We start from the raw sequence: 18,140 nt of genomic DNA, 5'->3' as shown, positions 1-18,140 counted from the left end.
GCTGGCATTCTCCACACTAATGATGTGCAATATACCGAAAAATTATCGACATTGCAATATTTTTTTCAATACCGATATCATATTGAATCTCAATATTTTTATAACTGATATCAATATTTATCGTATAGTCAATATTTTGCTAAAACTTTTAATATATTGAGTAGTATTTTGGTAATTTACAACTTTTGGTGTGTGATTGTGCAATCATGGTAGAAATAGAGCTCAGTTCTGTACAGTTTGGCCATTTCAAAAGCGTCTACCAATTTCCAAGGCTTGTTATTACCTTCAACACAAATTCTATAAAGCATAGCCGATTATAAACATTTGCCCCACACAATTAATCAAAAGAAAAAATACCGAAAAAGCATCGAAATTTCAATATTTTACCAACTATTGTATCGATATTGTACCGAAATCAATATCCTAATATCGCACATCACTAGCAGCATTGTATTATTGACACTGAACACTGGAGATGGAAATAATTCAGCCAGCAAGCTAGGTAAAGGATGAACAGAAGTGTACAAAATAATACAAATACACAACAAACAATCATGTTAACATGAAAACATACTCTTAATCTTGTTCATCACACAGAACGTGTCCATTGGCACCTGGCAGGTGACTGGCACCTGACATGACACTTGGAACTCACTGCACCACCTCAAAACAGCTTAGAAACATATAAACATACTTGTAATATCAAGACTCATGGTAGTGAGTCGTGCTGCCAGTAAAGCAGAAACGCGCACCGCAGACAATAAATGGAGTGACCATGACATGGGAGGATTTTACAGGAACGATTGTTGTCAAATTCAGCCTTCCTGTAACTCACCCGTCACTTACGCTATCCCTCTGAAACTCTAGAGTTGAACTCATTGTGTGTCACTATAGTACGTTCGCGTTGAGCTGAACCCTCAAAAACGATTAATAACGTACGATTGCTACATCGCATGAGGCTCCTGTATTGCTCGATACGTAGCGCTTCTCGATCCGCTAAAAATATATTAAAAGCGCTTCATTCGAATGTAAGACACTCCCATTATGACACTGCAAAGTTTCGCCATACATTTTCATTGGGGAAGCCTCTAAAGCGTGGCCCTTTGATGGTCATGTTGACACATGTTTGTGGCGAAGCCAAACGTCACATACCCGCCCTCAACACGCATGATTTCACCATCCGTTATGTAAGAGGCTGTAATACACTTTTACAAGAAAAATAAAACAGATTTTGTGTGTGTAAAACAGAGTTGCATAAGTAGAAGAGCTGGGGCCACTGTTGCACTGTATTTAGAAGATAAGTGGCCTGCTTATATTCAGGTAAAAACTTCTTCAGCCTCAAAAGAGAAAAAAACCAAATTATAACAGCTCAAAATCCGTTATGTAGCATTGGTGTTCCTGCAAGTGAGCCAAACAACATGTATTTTACTTCACATTCACCACAGCTGACTATCGTCTTCTGTTCCCATTTAGTCAATTTGTCATTTTAATACTTTTCTCATCACTTCGCCACACATGTACACAGTTTTTCCAGCCAGCATTTTGTTTTTGAAGTTACATTCCCAAAAAACTCTTAAAGTTTCAACAAATGAAATAATACTGTTTGTATGAATTTGGGCTGATAGTACCTGTAGTGACTTCCAAACACTCCTGCACTGATTAAATATACAAGGGATGGTATGTTCAACTTCTGATAGCACAATAAAGCAATGATATTATTTATTAAAGTGCACACACTTACACGTACTTCATCTGTATTTTCATGTACTTCACAGAGTTTAATCCCAGCTACCTGATGACTCCTGGGGAACAAAATCAAGTTATAACACCAATGCTGCAAATATCAAACAATCTTACATCAGATGAAGTAAGCCCAGAAGAAGACTTGGACCCGCTGCTGCTAGTGGACAATTCATTAATACCACCATCACCATCTTCACTATCACTGCCAATTTGGATAAGGAATTGCTCTAGAAGTTCTTCATTACCCAAGTCTCATCCAAATACACAACTGGTCTTCCTTCAGTTCTGTTGCACCTCGTTCGTCTTTAATATTTATGATACTGATGGACTGTGCAGGGCTGCTCATAGCATACCCTGCACATACGTGTAGTGAAATTAAAGCACAAACAGTTTCAATGCTAACCTCTTGTCATTAATCGTCTTGTACTTAAATCCCATATCACTCAACACTCTTTAAAGCAAAGTTCTACCCCCAGAGAAAACACCATCATTCTTAAGTTTGGCCTAAGACGGAGTAAGTGACAAAGTTCCAGGTTTCAAAATTTAACTTACCAAAATCTTTGAGAGCGATAGACTTCCTCCCTTCCGTACAATGAATGGATCTTGTCTGATAGTATCTGGGCTGTCTGTATCAACATGGACTCGTGAACATTTGTACCTGACGATTACAGAATTGAGTGGGCTTGAGCAAAGTGCATTTTGTACCTTTTTCTTGGCGTAAATAAACCGCCTTTCTTGTGGTGCTCCATTCTAATGGATGTCCTTGAAATCCCTGCGTGGCGTAATGTATGCCAAAACCCAGCAAAGAAGGCATGATACAATACCAGTGGCCTTCGAGATTCTCTCCGTGATGTTGATAGAAATTTTACATTTCTTCACTTCTTGCTTAAAGTACTCCCATAGTTTCATAAGTAGATACTTTGTTTGGCTGTTTAACGTCTTTCCAAAAGGGTTTCGCTCCGCACTCGCTGACGGTACACTGGACGCCATATTCTCAACAATTAAGTGCGCGCCCGTAACATGGGCTTACGAATAAATGCGTCATAAACATTATGTTTAAAGCCTTTGATCTTGTATGGCTTCTTAATCAACAACCCAGGATTCAGCTCAACGCGAACGTACTATAGAACTATAATTTTACTTTCTTCAAGACTGGAACTAGAACTAGAACTATAAAGAAATTTTATCAAGTACTGGAACTAATACTGGAACTGGAATTGGTCATAACCATACAGCTTTTGCCAATGAGATTTTATGTTCTTATAAGACCAGAATTTATCTGCAGACAAAAGCACTTAATGTAGTATATAACTTCATAAAAGATGTATGTATTACAACCATGTATACATCAATGTCCTAAAAACTGCTTGAAACAACTGATTAGCTATAATATTAGAACAGAATGCAAAATGCTGGCTCAGTCACATGTTATGTCTGGTTCAGTGTTTGATAATTACATGTAGCTACAAGTCTTTTAGTACCACCCTATAGAGTGTTAGGGTTATAGTTGTTAGTGTAACAATGCTGATAACTACTTTACAGTATTGGCTACATACTATACAGTATTAGCTACATATATGAAACAAGTAAACCTGTAGCATATTAGCTTATATAACTTAATAGTGAGTCTCCATATTTCATTATGGGCTTTTGGTAATACTTAAGTTAAAATAAGTGTTGTTCTAGAATATCAAGTAAATGTCATGGCTCCTGAACTGGAACTAGAACTGTAATTCTAAAAATTATGGTTCCAGAACTGGAACTAGAACCGTAATTCTAAAGATTATGGTTCCAGAACTGGAACTAGAACTGTAATTCTAAAGGTTATGGTTTCAGAACTAGAACTAGAACTGTAATTTTAAAGATTATGGTTCCAAAACTGGAATTAGAACTGTAATAACTAGCTGATACTGGAACAACACTAGTGTCTGGGTATAAACAGGGCATAGGGTTTTTCATCTGGTTTCAGTCTAATAGTGAAGTGTTCCTTCATGTTGCTTAAGCCTGTGAAAATACTGTAGGTCAGGAAACTGATCTGGAATAGTCTTCTCTATGACATCGATTTGAGCTAACATGCAGTTGTCTGATAGTAGGTAAGCCTAGTAGGTTGCTTCCCATGTTGTGGATGATGTAAATTTGTTGAGTTCAGGATTTCTCATTGAGTCAGAATGACTTTTCTTGGACATCTAATGGTTTACGATCTGGGCCACAAAGCCTTTGTGTTGTTTTTTCTGACCCAGCGAATTACATGCAATTGTCTAGCTGCCCTTTTGGAGGTTTCAGCATCCATCTGTAGTGTCCACTGAATGTTTCAGAGCATACTTTGTCTAACCATTGTCTCTGCTTGTTGTAAGATTCCATCTGTAGTCGCTCAGATATTCATTCTAATGACTAGGCGATCACAGATAATCTCATCATGTAAATTCCTGAACTTGCAATTGTCAGCTAGTAGATGAAGCCTTGTGATGAACTGCTCAGCTAATTTGTTTGAAAGCTGGCATACTTGATTAAACGTAGTACATTCAAAGACTGGTTTTTTCAAACTTTGAAATATCCATCAAACTTCCCTAACACTTTGTTGTAGTCTGCTTTATCTCTGTTGCTAATCACATAGTAGCTGATTAACATGACTTCTGCATCTTCGCCCATACAATACAGTAAACTGCTCACTTGTTGCTTAATTGGCTGATTCTTTTCATGACGGTGATATTTTTCAAAACAGCTTTTGCATTTCTTCCACTCTTCAGGTTTTCTGAAATTAAATGGAGTGGGAGGATGGAGACAGAGTGTAGCCATGAGGAAGCTTAAGGTTGCACTTCTGACACCATGTATTGTTGTTGCTGTGTCTTCCAATTATTGTGATCATAGAAGACTTATAAAAGACAACCACATTGTACAATAGTGCACACTTTTATAGTCAATACAATTATAGGATACATTCTAAACAATCCCTATTACATCATAACATTACACCACACAAGATTACAGCATTATGGCCTAATAATAGTTACTGTTATACTATTTCTATATATGCTATTTATTTACTTACTGTTGCTTTATGGAAAGAAGCCGAAGATCTGCAGGAAACCAGTGCCTACAGCCCAGTACATACGTGTACAGTAATTAAATTAAATTAACTAATTGACTTATAGTGTCTGAAAGTTAGTTGGAGGTGAAAGTTCGTGACATGGGCATAGATAATGATAAATACAGTGGTTTTCATTGTCAAGATGGTCCATAAAATGTTTTTCTATTAAGAGACCTGAAGATGACGTAGGTAAGAGCTACCCACAAATTAATAGCTGAGGCCACAATCTGAGGTAATTAATTGTGTGTGTCCAAGCCCACATCATCTGAGGGGCTCTAAATAGCATAGAAACCAATGTCGGATAAAAACAAGACTGGCTATTTAAAACACAAAATATATAAGTAAAATCCATGCAAAGAATAGCCAACCTTTAATAAAGGGCGCAGTCTTCAAAACCCTGCAGCTAGGTGAAAACATTGTAAAATCAAAAGTGGCAACCAAGAAATGGCTTTGATTTGATTATGACTTTACAGTACTACAGCAATCAGTGGCATTTGGGATACAGTACTGAAAGTCTGCTAACTCTGGGCTGGTAGCTGCAATGATGTGATGATATTAGGTTAGATCATTCAAAGACTGCAGCACAAATTGCTATAGACCTTCAGTGCTGGTCACCATTAGTGTAAAGCTCTGCGTGGATATCATTACATCATCACGTTTTGTGTAGGGATGAGTGATATTGCCATTTTAGTATCACAATTGATACTAAAGCCACTATTCATGTACTGAATAGTTCACGGTACTTACAAATAAGTCAAGAAGTCCTTTTGGTGATAGCAAACTAGCCTATCATCCTTGTTTACACAGTAGCAGTTATTGTAACACATGCTTTGAATGTTATGGTGTTCACACCTCTCTGCAGTGGTAACCAGGTTATCACTTACAAGGACTCTTAGCCAAGTACAATAACTGAATAACAAATGTGTTTTTCAATGACAGTAATGTACAGGCATGGTATCATGATAGTTAATAACAAAATATAACAATATTGATACTTTCAAAATATCGCGATATGTCGCTAAAACGACAATATCGCTCAACCCTACTTTTGTGTGTAAAGTGTGTAGCATAATAAAGCAATTGTTTATATTTCAAGGCATTGACTAATTATATAATTAGCCCTGTTGGTACTTAGTGATAAAAATTTTAATGAAATCCAAGGGTGTGCCTGATGTCTAGCTGTTTATTCCCATGCAGCTAGAAATGCCATATGATTGGATACAATCTAGATTTGAAGTTGTTTACAGCGATAAAACTTATGTAAGCTTTGTCACAGTTATGCACCTATCAAAGTTTTGTCCCATCTACCCCCATGTAGGCAAATAAGGGGCATAACAAGGGCATTAACATAAATTCATGCCTCAGGTGTGGGGTATTGCAATAATTGTAACAAAAGATAAAGATGGTCTAATGAAGAAATGACAGGTACAAATTTTCCCCAGAGTAAGGGAATTATAGACATATAGAATTTGGCCCAATCTCCTCCTATCCCCACATGGGAGTAGGTGGGGCAAACCTTTGATAGGTCATTAAATTTCACTATTGGTTACATTCGCTTAACTGTCTGTAACAAAGATTATTACCCTACTTGGGTTATGTAATTGAGCTGTATGTTTGTCGTCATGCACACCTAAAATGATAACTTGGAGACATCTAGGAATTCTGAGCAACTCGAATCCAAGTCAATAAGTAGAATTCATAAAAGAAATGACTTTAGTTCTCTTGAAGGTGTTTGGAATAGTTCATAGAAATCCGGCACAAAATACATCTTTTCATTGCATATTTAAAGTGCCAAACTTTTAGTAATCTGTTGCATAATGTCACATAAATTATCATGGATTTAGACGTAAGCAAAGTGCTTTGCTTAAACTTTGTGAGTAAGCTTCTAAGGTACAGTATAATAGCTATGTGTAAAGTATATCAGCTGGTTAGTTAGTCACCACTCTAGTAACCCCCTTGTCTAGTTTAGAGTATAAAGGGTGCAGCTCTAAACTGAGTAACCTTCATACAAACAATATTCATAAACATTGTGCAAATAATGGAGTAAACAGAAATACATACATGATTGCAATACAACTACTGTACGTCACATGATTTTGTCATGCTGTCAGAATTCTCCATTGGGTCTGGAGTATGTATAGCCCTGTTCAAGGGGTAGGTAAAATCAGTAGACCAGGGGACCAAGGACTCGGGACCAGGAGACCCAGGGACTCGCAAGTATCCAACTCTTCTCAGAATTTTATACACTTCACAATATTCTATACTTGTACTAAGTACCTCTGTGGTCTTGCATGGCCAATCCACTTTTCCCCGTCATGGTGTCTCACAAGATGTTTAAACCAATTAGAAATTATAACAGCCTCTGAAGCTGACTGCATTTCTTGGCATTCATAGGCCACTTGCCTGCTGCATTATGAGCATACTAGTCTACTATGTTGCCTAGCTACGTACTAAAGTTTAAAAAACATTGTGCAAATGCACCATGATGTATGAAGTCTGGTTGTTGAGCTGCTGGGCTGAAATTTGCTTGGCTAGTAATCGCTATTTCCCCTGAATATTGCACAATGTTTCTAAACCTTAGTAGCCAGTTGACATAATAGACTAGTATGCTCGTTGTGCAGCAGGCGAGTGATCTATAGCTTCAGACACTTTTTCAGAGGTGCTTATTATTTCTAATTATTTTAAACATCATGTGAGACACTGTGACGGGAAACAAGTGCACTCGCCATGCAAGACTACTTGTAATTATACCTAGTACAAGTATAGAATATTGTGAAGTGTATAAATCCTTGTGGGTCCCCAGGTCTACTGTTTTTTACCTACCCCTGTTCAAGCCTGTGCAAATGGCCATGGCATGATATGTATTAGTTGCATTGCACACATACTTGTGGATAGCCTGATGTGTACCTTAGTTAGCTTTGGACCTGGGACGTTGGACTTTTGTATGCCATGATAATTACATGTTGTGCAAATGTATATATTTAAATAGATGGAGAAAATTGTGGATCTCTTAAAAAGACAAACCCACAACAGAAAGTACTGGAAAGAGTTGCTAAAATCATTGAAAAGCCATCTGAGTACTTTACCCAGTGTGTTGAAAATGAAAAATGCTATGACAGTATAGTAGCACAAGATGAAGAGACTCATCTTGAGGGTGAATCACTTGTTACAAGTATCGAAGAAGATACTACTGTTCCTCTTGATGAAGTTGATGATGATGATCAGATTAAAGTAATTGTCACTGATGTTGATGCAGAAACTGATTCAAATGTAACTTTGGATGATTCAAAAAAGAAAAAAATGTTTTCCAAAGCAGAAAAGAAAAGCAGCGGTCATGACATTGCTAGCAGTGATAGATCTAGTGCATCAAGCTACTTTGTAGAAGATGAGATTAATTTAGATGGTTGCCCCTGGGAGATAGAGTGCACTAAAGAATTCTGGAAGTCCTTTGCCAAGTTAGATCATCAAATCAAAGTAAATGCTATCAGAAAAATGACTCAGTTAGCAAGGGGTGAGTGGCGTTTCAAGGCTCACAAAATCATTAGAACACAAAATTTACATTTGTACACAATGACATTAACAGCAAAGCAAAAGATTGTGTGGCAGCTGGCAGTAACCTACTCCACTACTCAAACCGAAAGATACAGAAAAGAGAATAATGACACAAAAACTGTTGTGTACTCACAGATAATAAGAATTTGGAGTATTGTGGAAGGTAGCAGTAAAAAAATGGCTAACTGCACCAAGGTAATTAAAAATGCAGTGACCAGAGGGCAAGCACTTGATAACAGCAAAGTGCATAAGAACTTGAAAGTACTCTCTCCAGGTAGCATGGATGTTATGCATGAAACTACCCCTGCACTCTTTTATTCCATTGAAACAGGAATTGTGTCAGATGATTGCATTACTATTCATCCACCAGCAGCCCGTGAGTACACACCCTTGAATTTTATTAAAATGGATAATTCTGTTCTTCATGCGATTTTAAACAGCAAGTATGACAGAGAACAGTTAATTATCAAAGTTTCACCTGAAGAGCATGAAATAATCAACATGGATTCTAATGAGCATATTCTTTTGCTCGGTCGAAGTGGTACAGGAAAGACTACCTGTTGCCTCTACCGAATGTGGAACCAATTTTTCGATTACTGGAAGGATAGAAGTTCTCTATCTGCATGTACTACTGATGAGGAATTCCAAGGTGGTGCTTTTAGCTTATCTTCTTGCTTTGGAGAGTCCTCTTCATCGCAAGTGATGAAGCCAACACATTTGCAACAGGTATTTATTACTAAAAGTAAAATTCTTTGCAGTCGATTTAAAAATGCGTTCTATGATATATTGCATGGGAAAAGAGAATTGGATAGCCATGAGCATTGTCAGTATGAGAAATTGGCAGGTCCTAATCAAATAGGAGGCATTCACCCCTATGCCTTTCCATTATTCCTTACATCTCACAGATGGTTGTTGTTGTTAGATTCTTCATTAGAGGGAGCCAAATTTTTTGCGTATGATTGGGATGGCTCCTTAACCACTGATATTGTTCAATTGGAAAATATTGAAGGTAGCTCTGAGGATATAGTGCTTCTTGATGCAGACAAAGAAGATGAAATTCCTCAACACAAAGTTACTAAACAATGGAGAAAAGTTGATTCAGAGTTCTTTGCTAGTTTTATTTGGCCAAAGTTATGCAAAACTAAAACCAAAGAACAAATAAAAAGTATTGATCCTATATTAGTTTGGATGGAAATATTCTCTTTTATAAAAGGATCTTTTGCTGCTTTAAGGTCAAAAGCAGGCTTTTTGTCAGAAACTGAATACTATCAGCTGGGTAAGAAGATGGCGCCAAACTTCAAAACTAACAGGGAGGTCATTTATGCCTGCTTTGAGGAATACGAAAAAGTAAAGAAAAGGTCGGGCTTTTTTGATGATAATGATTTGGTTCATGATCTCTATCATAGATTATTAAAAACAGAAACAAATGAGCCTTTAATTCACCAGTTATATGTCGATGAAGTACAAGATTTTACTCAAGCTGAATTGGCGCTGTTGTTGCATTGCTGTCACTTACCATGTGGGCTGTTTCTAACAGGAGATACTGCACAAAGTATTATGCGTAGTGTTTCATTCAGATTTTGTGATCTTAAATCAATCTTCCATGAATTTTGGGATCATTTCAGTTTAGAAAAAGAAATTAAAATCCCACAATTGTACACACTTACTCAAAATTTTCGGTCACATTCTGGTATTCTAAAGCTGGCTGCAAGTGTGATTGACTTATTAATGAAGTACTTCAGGTCATCACTTGATGAGCTTCCTTCTGATCAAGGCATGTTTCCAGGACCCAAGCCTATATTGTTGTTATCCTGTAGTTTTGATGAGCTTGCTCTGATACTGAGTAGAGAAACTTCTGCCATTGAGTTTGGTGCTAAGCAAGCAATCATTGTACGATCTGAAGAGGCTAAACAAAACCTACCTGACCAGTTGAAAGTAGGGATTGTTTTAACTGTTTTTGAAGCAAAAGGATTAGAATTTGATGATGTTTTACTTTACAATTTCTTTTCTGATTCTTATGTAAGTGTAGGCTTAAACACTTGACCAGTTAAAATGTTTGAAGTACGTATAATTGACATGTTTGCATTGCATGCTATACATTTATTCAGTGCATAATATTATGTTATGTGTATTAATAAATTTATGTCACACTTTTTACAGGCTGGTGACAAATGGCGTGTGGTTACAACCTACACACAACAGTACATGGCAGAGCATCCTGGACAGAAGCAAAACATCATTCCAGAACCACGATGTCTAGATTTTGATGAACAACTCCACAAAGTGCTCAATTCAGAATTGAAGTTCTTGTACACTGCAATTACAAGGGCTAAGTGCAAGCTATGGATTTATGATTCACATATTACTAAACGGGCTCCAATGTTTCACTACTTCATCGAAAGAGGTTTAGTTGAGTCATTGTCGATTGATTCTGGTGAAGATGTTTCTCTAATGCCACATTTTGCAGTGAAATCCTCCAAGAAAGAGTGGAAAAAGCAAGGCGATAATTTTAAAGAAAAAGGGCTTTGGAAGCTTGCTAGCATTTGCTATGAAAATGCAGAGTCTCCATTACTATACAGTGATGCTATTGGTCACATGCATGTTCAATTAGGTGAAAAGCAACCTAGTGTAAAGCAGCACTATCTATCTGCAATGAATTGTTTTTGTGAATGCTTAGAGTTGCAGCAGTCAGCTAAATACATTAAGAAGATAGCAAGTTGCCTATACAATATGAAGTTGTACAATGATGCTGCTACTTTGTTTGCGAAAGTGCAGGTGAATAGCTGTATGTGCATGTACTTAAATATCCACACAAAAACAGTCAAGCTGTGAAAAAATGGTGCGGCCTTAAAAAGCCTGGGTGAAAAAAGTTGTGAAATCAAAGGTTGTGGCCAAGAAATGGCTGCAATGATGTTGATACTGATAAATTTTAACAATGCACACAGCTATTATTAAAATTTATTAGCCTTAACATCATTGCAGCCATTTCTTGGCTGCCACCTTTGATTTCACAACTTTTTTTCACCCAGACTTATTAAGGCCATACCATTTTTTCACAGCTTGACTGTTTTACACTTCTCTTTGTACTTTATAAGGCCCCAAAACCAGCCTATGGCTGACTTTGGGGTTTGTTTTTACTCACATTTCTTCTTTTCTATATGGATACAATGATGATTATTGAAGACAGACTTATAAATGTATTTACAGACAGTAGTGTGTCGTGAGGCCCAAGAAGCCGGCGCACCACACCGTGAGTATATTGACAAGAAAGAAAACGTGATTTCACACATATGTAGCTCTGTAATCTCTTATCAAATTGGAACCAAATTTGCTACAGAAGTGCCGGCCAGGTAGGGGAGTCTACATACCAAATGTGAAGAAAATCGCTCCAGACATTTCCGAGATAAGAGTAGTCAAAAGTTTATTTTAATTTCTTCTTCATTTTGCACACTTTGCAAAATCTGCCATAAAACACCAATGTGTGCTCCAATCGGGCTGAAATGTGGCTCACTTAAAAGGCTTATTAAAGCAGACCTCAGTACCAAGTTTAGTAGGAATCTGATGAAAATTCATGGTGACTATTTGCGTAAAATAAGGTCGAACTTCTGTTATGCTTACAGGGTAAATCCCTTGAAGGAATGAGTTGAAAATTGCTATGTAGATGGAGTAACCATCGTAAGAGTGCCTTTTGTGGTTGAAAGGAATAGAGATAAAGACATGGAGATATGACACAAAACCTAACCTGTGTCACAATTACGCGATCAAAAAACTATTAGTTTTCACGCCTACCAGACAATGAAACAGCTTAGATCAATGAGCTGAAAATTGGTGTGTAGCTGGAATAATCACCATAGAAAGTCCTTTCAGTAGTACATCATTTACTCATCATCAGTTCTTAACATTCCTGGCTATTTTTCAAACACCATTTATCCCACCTGCTGCCACCACCCTCTTCATTTTGAGATCCTGTGTACTAGAACAAATCACTATAAATTCAGCTACTACCCCAGATCTATCCGTGATTGGAATAACCTACCCATTGACACTATAGAATCTCAATCTATGGAAGTACTTTTAGGTGAAACTATAATTTAATCTTATTTTTGTGATATGTAACATCCCTGAATATATCAGTTATAACTGTACTTTCAGTATTCATAATCATAAAGTCATAAAGTGCAGAAGAATCGGATAACAAACCACTTAGTTATGATTAGAAAGCGAACTACGTGTAGCAAAAGCGAGATCGAGATACTCTAATAGAACAGTCACCCTAATAGAGCATTAAGCTGCCTAACAGAGCAATCACTATGCAGCTACAAACAAATCGCTCTAGCGATTCAGACCATTACAAGTCACCCTGTAGGGAGATCAGCTTGAAACCAATTCACCCTGTAGAGAGTTCAGCTACAAACAAATCACCCTGTAGAGAGTTCAGCTATAAACAAATCACCCTGTAGAGAGTTCAGCTACAAACAAGTTACCCTATAGAGAGATCAGCTACAAGCAAGTTACCCTGTAGAGAGTTCAGCTACAAACAGATCACCCTGTAGAGAGTTCAGCTAGAAACAAGTCACGCTGTAGAGAGATCAGCTAGAAGAAGTTAGAGCTCAGGATCCGCCCTGTAGAGAGTTCAGTTACAAACAAGTTACCCTATAGACAGATCAGTAAGAAACAAGTCACCCTGTAGAGAATTCAGCTACAAACAAATCACCCTGTAGAGATTTCAGCTACAAACAGATCACCCTGTAGAGATAGATAAAACTCACCCTGTAGAGATAGATAAAAGTCACCCTGTAGAGAGATCAGGTCACCCTAGAGAGATCAGCTAGAAGAAGTCACCTTGTAGAGAGTTCAGCTACAAAGAACCCACCCTGTAGAGAGCTCAGCTGCAAACAAGTTACCTTATATAGAGACCAGCTAGAAACAAGTCACCCTGTAGAGAATTCAGCTACAAACAAATCACCCTGTAGAGAGATCAGCTAGAAACCAGTGACCTGTAGAGAGTTCAGCTACAAAAACAAATTACCCTTTAGAGATATCAGTCAGACAAAGTAACCCTGTAAAGAGATCAGTTAGAAACAAATCACCCTGTAGAGAGTTCAGCTACAAAGAAACCACCCTGCAGAGAGTTCAGCTACTGTATAAACACGTTACCCCGTAGAGAGATCAGCTAGAAACAAGTCATCAGCTGCAAATAAGTTATCCTGTAGGGAATACCATATTTCCTTATAAACTGTTAAAAATATTTTGTCGAAGCTAGCATCCCGACCGACGAAAATTAGCGAATTAGCTCCGTGAAAAAATTTTACCAATGTAATATTAGAGAAGTTGATTGAATTAGGTTAACTGCTTTCTAGCCACCTGGATTGAGGCTTGGCTGTTGGCGTGTCAAGCATACATCTTTGCTGCAGTCTTTTAAAAACAAGGGCCTCCGAGGAGAGCTGTCTTCATATATTTCGCCACATGCACAAGTGACAGCGTTGGTAATGATGCCATTCTGTGATAGACAGCTACTCTAGGACACATTAAATGAAGTATATGTACACAAATATGCAAGTCTCTTGGAATGAGCTTCTAGCTACAGCAATTCCACTCCAGTCCATTGCTTGATTTGTGATTGGCAACTTCTGAATCTGGGGCTGGTGCAGTTTCCATGGAACGGAGATGCCACACTTCAGTTTCACTGCTTGTCGTTCTGTTTCTCCTATATACAAAAAAGGCCGTATAGAATTAATAAAGTTAAGTAATTCATTGTTAAAAAATTTTCGTTGCTTGAGGACACATGCAGGTGAAAATTTTTTAACACAAAAATTTAACTCGTGAAAATTTCTTGCAGGTTATATTTATGGAAATATGGCAATTGGCATATAATGAATATATGTATTATATATAAATATATAATTTGTATATTACTGATAAAATAGTTAAAGTATTAAAAATCTGCTTCAAATCTTTTTCTTCTTTCTGTGGTAAAGAAAAAAAAGATAGGTTGAAAAAGCCCCAAAGCTGGCCTATATACAAATACAAAAAGAAGTGATATCTAATCCAAAACAGCTAAGTTGTAAAAAAAGGATGTGGCCCCCAAAAAGGCCATGGTGAAAAGGATGTGAAATCCAGGTGGCAGCCAAGAAATGGCTGTGATGGTAGGTTAATGGTAAAAAATTTAATAACAACAAATTCAGGTGAATTTGGTGCTGCTGCACATCTTTTTCACCGTGGCCTTTTTGGGGGCCACACCTTTTTTTACAGCTCAGCTGTTTTGTATTAGATAATGATTTACTTCAATATTTGGTAGTATTATTGTAATACTCTAATAGAGTGCACATTTTTTGAAGACTTCTAATAGAACATACATATGTAGAATATTCTAGAACAATCTAGTACTTCTATTGGTAGACCTATGAAATTACAAAAGTTTATTTATGAGCTAGAATTTTCATTTATAAAGCAGAAATAAAATGAGGTGATCAGCCAAGATAGCAATGGTTCAGTGGTTAAGAACGCGGGTGTTAGGTATGGAGGTCCCTGGTTCAAACTCAGGTAAGATTTTTTCAATATTTTTGTGCACCTTTTAACCCTGCAGTGACTGTTCTATTAGAGTATCTCAATCCCGTGATTTTACACTTGTTTGCTTTTTGCTTTATAATTTTGTAGCTGTAACTCTACTGCTATTCAAACTATCAAAAGGCATTGCTACAATAATCAGTCTATGTAAATACCAGTTTTCAAGTTATTCCCATACTTGGTTTACCCTGTAGTCGTTACAGAACTTGGCTCTTTTTTACATGAATAAACACTCATAACTCCTTGAATATTCATCGTATTCACAGCAAACTTATGTAGTATGTGACTTCACCTTTATAGGTTCTTTATTTGAGTCAAAGATTGTGACAATCAAATCGCATGTTTACATTTTATAGCAATTTTTGCACAAAGTGTGTGAAAATAAATCAAAGCCCCCATAGCCCCCCCCCTTATGGCATAAGAAGAAATGAAATTTTAAATGTCCATATCTTGCAAGTGGCTGTAGCGAATTTAATCAAATTTGCTGTGTGGCATACCCTACCTGATGGACAGCTATAATGCAAAAGTGGTGCACTTTGGAGAAAGGGCCATGGAGCTATGCACACGTGAAAAAGCTGTTTTCTTTATTCCTGTCAATATACTCATGGTGTGGCGCACAGGCTTTCTTGGCCACACAACACACTACCGTGTGTCTTGATCTAGTTGTATATGATAAAATACAGTATACTATATATGGTGGTCATACGGTGTATACCTGACAATCAATTGTATTAGTGAATCGATAAATTTTAGTATTCCCAATAATATCATCCTGACTCCAAGTAGTTATTATTCTTCAAATTAACAATCATAATATGCATTATAATTTACTTGATTCCCCAAATATTAGACATTCCCTCTAATTAAAAATGAAACTCGTTCAATTTGCTAGACATACTTTGTACACAGTGTTGGGCAAGTTACTTTGTAAAAGTAACTTGTGGTTAGAATTACATCATGAAATGTTCTTAAAAGCTTCAAAGCCTACAGATATACACTAACTGGAAATATAATTAATGACAAATAGGGATGGGCAAGTATTCAGTTATCACGATATTTTGTTGGCAATAATCAACTTCGTATATATAATTTTCATCTATTAGTGATAATCAAAATTGGTAATTATTGTGTAATAATCGTGATAATTGAGGAGTTTCAAAAAGAATAATTGTTTAGCATAAGCAACCAATTAACAGAACGTTTATTCCTGCTGCACATCCCTTCTTGTCAGAATATTCCTGGAGCACGATTTTTGGCAGAGGCATTCCACTTGAATTTGTTTTCCTGTCTACCATGTTTGGTATCAAAGGTGCTTCCACTGAGCAGTAACAGCTGAAAAGTCGAAGTAATCGTTTATCGGAACCATGGCTCAATCACTGAAACTCCATAGGCTTGCATGTTTCAATTATTGGACAATAGTCTGATGACCAGTCATGGCCTTGCACTGGAGCCTCACAAAAATTTGAAAAAATCCTGCGTATTTATAAAAGTCTAACCGACATCCATGCAAAATTTCAGCACGTCAGGTCGCGTAATTTATGCGCTTTTTTTTTTTTTTTTTTAAATGCTGCACACATAAATTGCAAACATACAATGGTCATTTAAGGGCACTACAGTATTTAATAGCGGAACAACCAGCTCCCAACCAATTGTAAATTGTTCTCTTGGTTCTGTTCTTGATCTCTTGGTGGTTTCTAGATGATTTGCAGAGAAAGCATGGTGGCATACTTGAACTCCAGTTGTAGAGATGAGTATTAGGTTTTCTACACTTCTCAACACTTGGCTAGATGGTAGTACACTGTTTTGGACTACATTCTCATCCAGTCTATGCCTTCATTACAACTGCCGTGTCATCTTAGGTTACACCAGTTCAACTGGCAAGTTCGACACTAGCTGCACCGTGTTTCTCTGTGGATGTTTCAATGACTGCTGACCTTGATCATGGCTTGGCTTGTTTCCTTTATTGACTAACATTGAAGTAGAAATTAACAGTAGACTGTCATGGGCTTTCAAAGTGATGAAGAGAAAGTGTCATTGATGGTGTAGGCTGAACTTGCTTCTGAAAACAGTCCCAAATCTACAGTACGGAAGTTATACAAACTGTTAACCTTATAACACCTGTCCGATATTTGAAACATGCATTTCCGGTAATTGAGCCCATCCGATAAATGGTTGCTTATGTTATCTTGAATATTTAAGTGTTTTTTGTTATGTAGTAAGTAGACGATAGTCATGATAGTCTTGATAATGGCTCGTAACAATAATTGTGTAGCAGAAAGGTCTAATGACAAGCAAATAAAAGACACAAATGTATAATAATCATGGGTTTTTGTGTCGGTGGTTGAAGAGATACACCGATTCTATTTAATGTCAATCACAACTAACATGAAACATACAGCAGGCTAGCTGCTAAGCCTGCTGTTAAATTGCACAAGAAATGAGTTGGAATCAATTAATCACCATTCAATAAAGGAGAGATTAGTACTAGTGTTCTGCGATACAGTGCATTTTGTGTATCACATATCACCATCAATAAACTGTTCGATACAATACTGTATCACAATGCTATAATGAAGTGGTCATGTCTAGTTATGACTGGCATATTAGTAACAATATCCAATTTATCTGTACCTTAAAGAGCCAACTCTGATTCTACATTCACTGTTTATACAAATGTCTTCTTCAAGTTCAGTGCTGGTCACTGTAAAGCATTAATACAATACAATACAAAGTTATTCAGTGAATGCTGATAAACTACAGTATTATACTGATGTGACAAATAGCTAGTGTGTTCTGGTATGATTTTTAGTATATATGGAAAACAGATGTGCTGTTCTACCTGGATACCTGCCTCTATTACACCTCCCAGACATTTAGCTACCACAAACATTTTAACACATGCTCGTACAAAGGCTTGTCCGGATTACTCCGCATTTTGATGAGTAGTCAAGATGGCTAGCATATACAGCAGATTTGTTTACTGCTTAGTAATGCAGTTCTTTATACTTAAAGTGTAACAGCTACTTTTTTTAGGGTAAGAATCTTTTAGCCATGAAAGCAGCACTTATACACATGCATTTGTATGGCTTCTCACAACGTTGCTTTTTATAGCACAGAAAAATAGAGAGGCTGAGTATCTAGATCATTGTTACAGTAATAGAGCACTGTTCTGCTAGAAAACTTCAATATA

The 18,140-nt window shown here is 37.0% G+C and overlaps 1 protein-coding gene and 1 long non-coding RNA gene across 6 annotated transcripts in view; one reads left to right on the top strand and one right to left on the bottom strand.

Annotated features, from left to right (window-relative positions):
* LOC136254129 (TPR and ankyrin repeat-containing protein 1-like) overlaps positions 1–18,140 on the top strand; it is a 47,837-nt gene that overhangs the window by 24,246 nt on the left and 5,451 nt on the right. Inside the window, exons 2-3 of the mRNA XM_066046803.1 lie at positions 7,821–10,402; positions 10,544–11,158. Coding sequence (XP_065902875.1) covers positions 7,821–10,402; positions 10,544–11,158 — 3,197 coding nt within the window. The remainder of the gene's footprint in view (positions 1–7,820; positions 10,403–10,543; positions 11,159–18,140) is intronic.
* Positions 1,184–2,314, bottom strand: LOC136254131 (uncharacterized). Of its 5 annotated transcripts, XR_010700329.1 has the most exons (6): positions 2,296–2,314; positions 2,147–2,247; positions 1,858–2,097; positions 1,742–1,802; positions 1,629–1,690; positions 1,184–1,572 (listed from the first exon to the last, which is right to left on the bottom strand). It is a non-coding gene; the product is annotated as an uncharacterized lncRNA (long non-coding RNA). The 5 variants fall into 5 exon arrangements; XR_010700327.1 differs by having other exon boundaries at positions 1,858–2,247; positions 2,296–2,310; XR_010700330.1 differs by having other exon boundaries at positions 1,629–1,687; positions 1,858–2,247; positions 2,296–2,310.

The sequence above is a fragment of the Dysidea avara genome, chromosome 4, assembly GCF_963678975.1.
Source record: "Dysidea avara chromosome 4, odDysAvar1.4, whole genome shotgun sequence".
In the NCBI taxonomy this organism is placed as follows: domain Eukaryota; kingdom Metazoa; phylum Porifera; class Demospongiae; order Dictyoceratida; family Dysideidae; genus Dysidea; species Dysidea avara.
The sequence above is the reverse complement of the archived record's forward strand: the minus strand, read 5'-3'. Positions and strand labels throughout refer to the sequence as shown.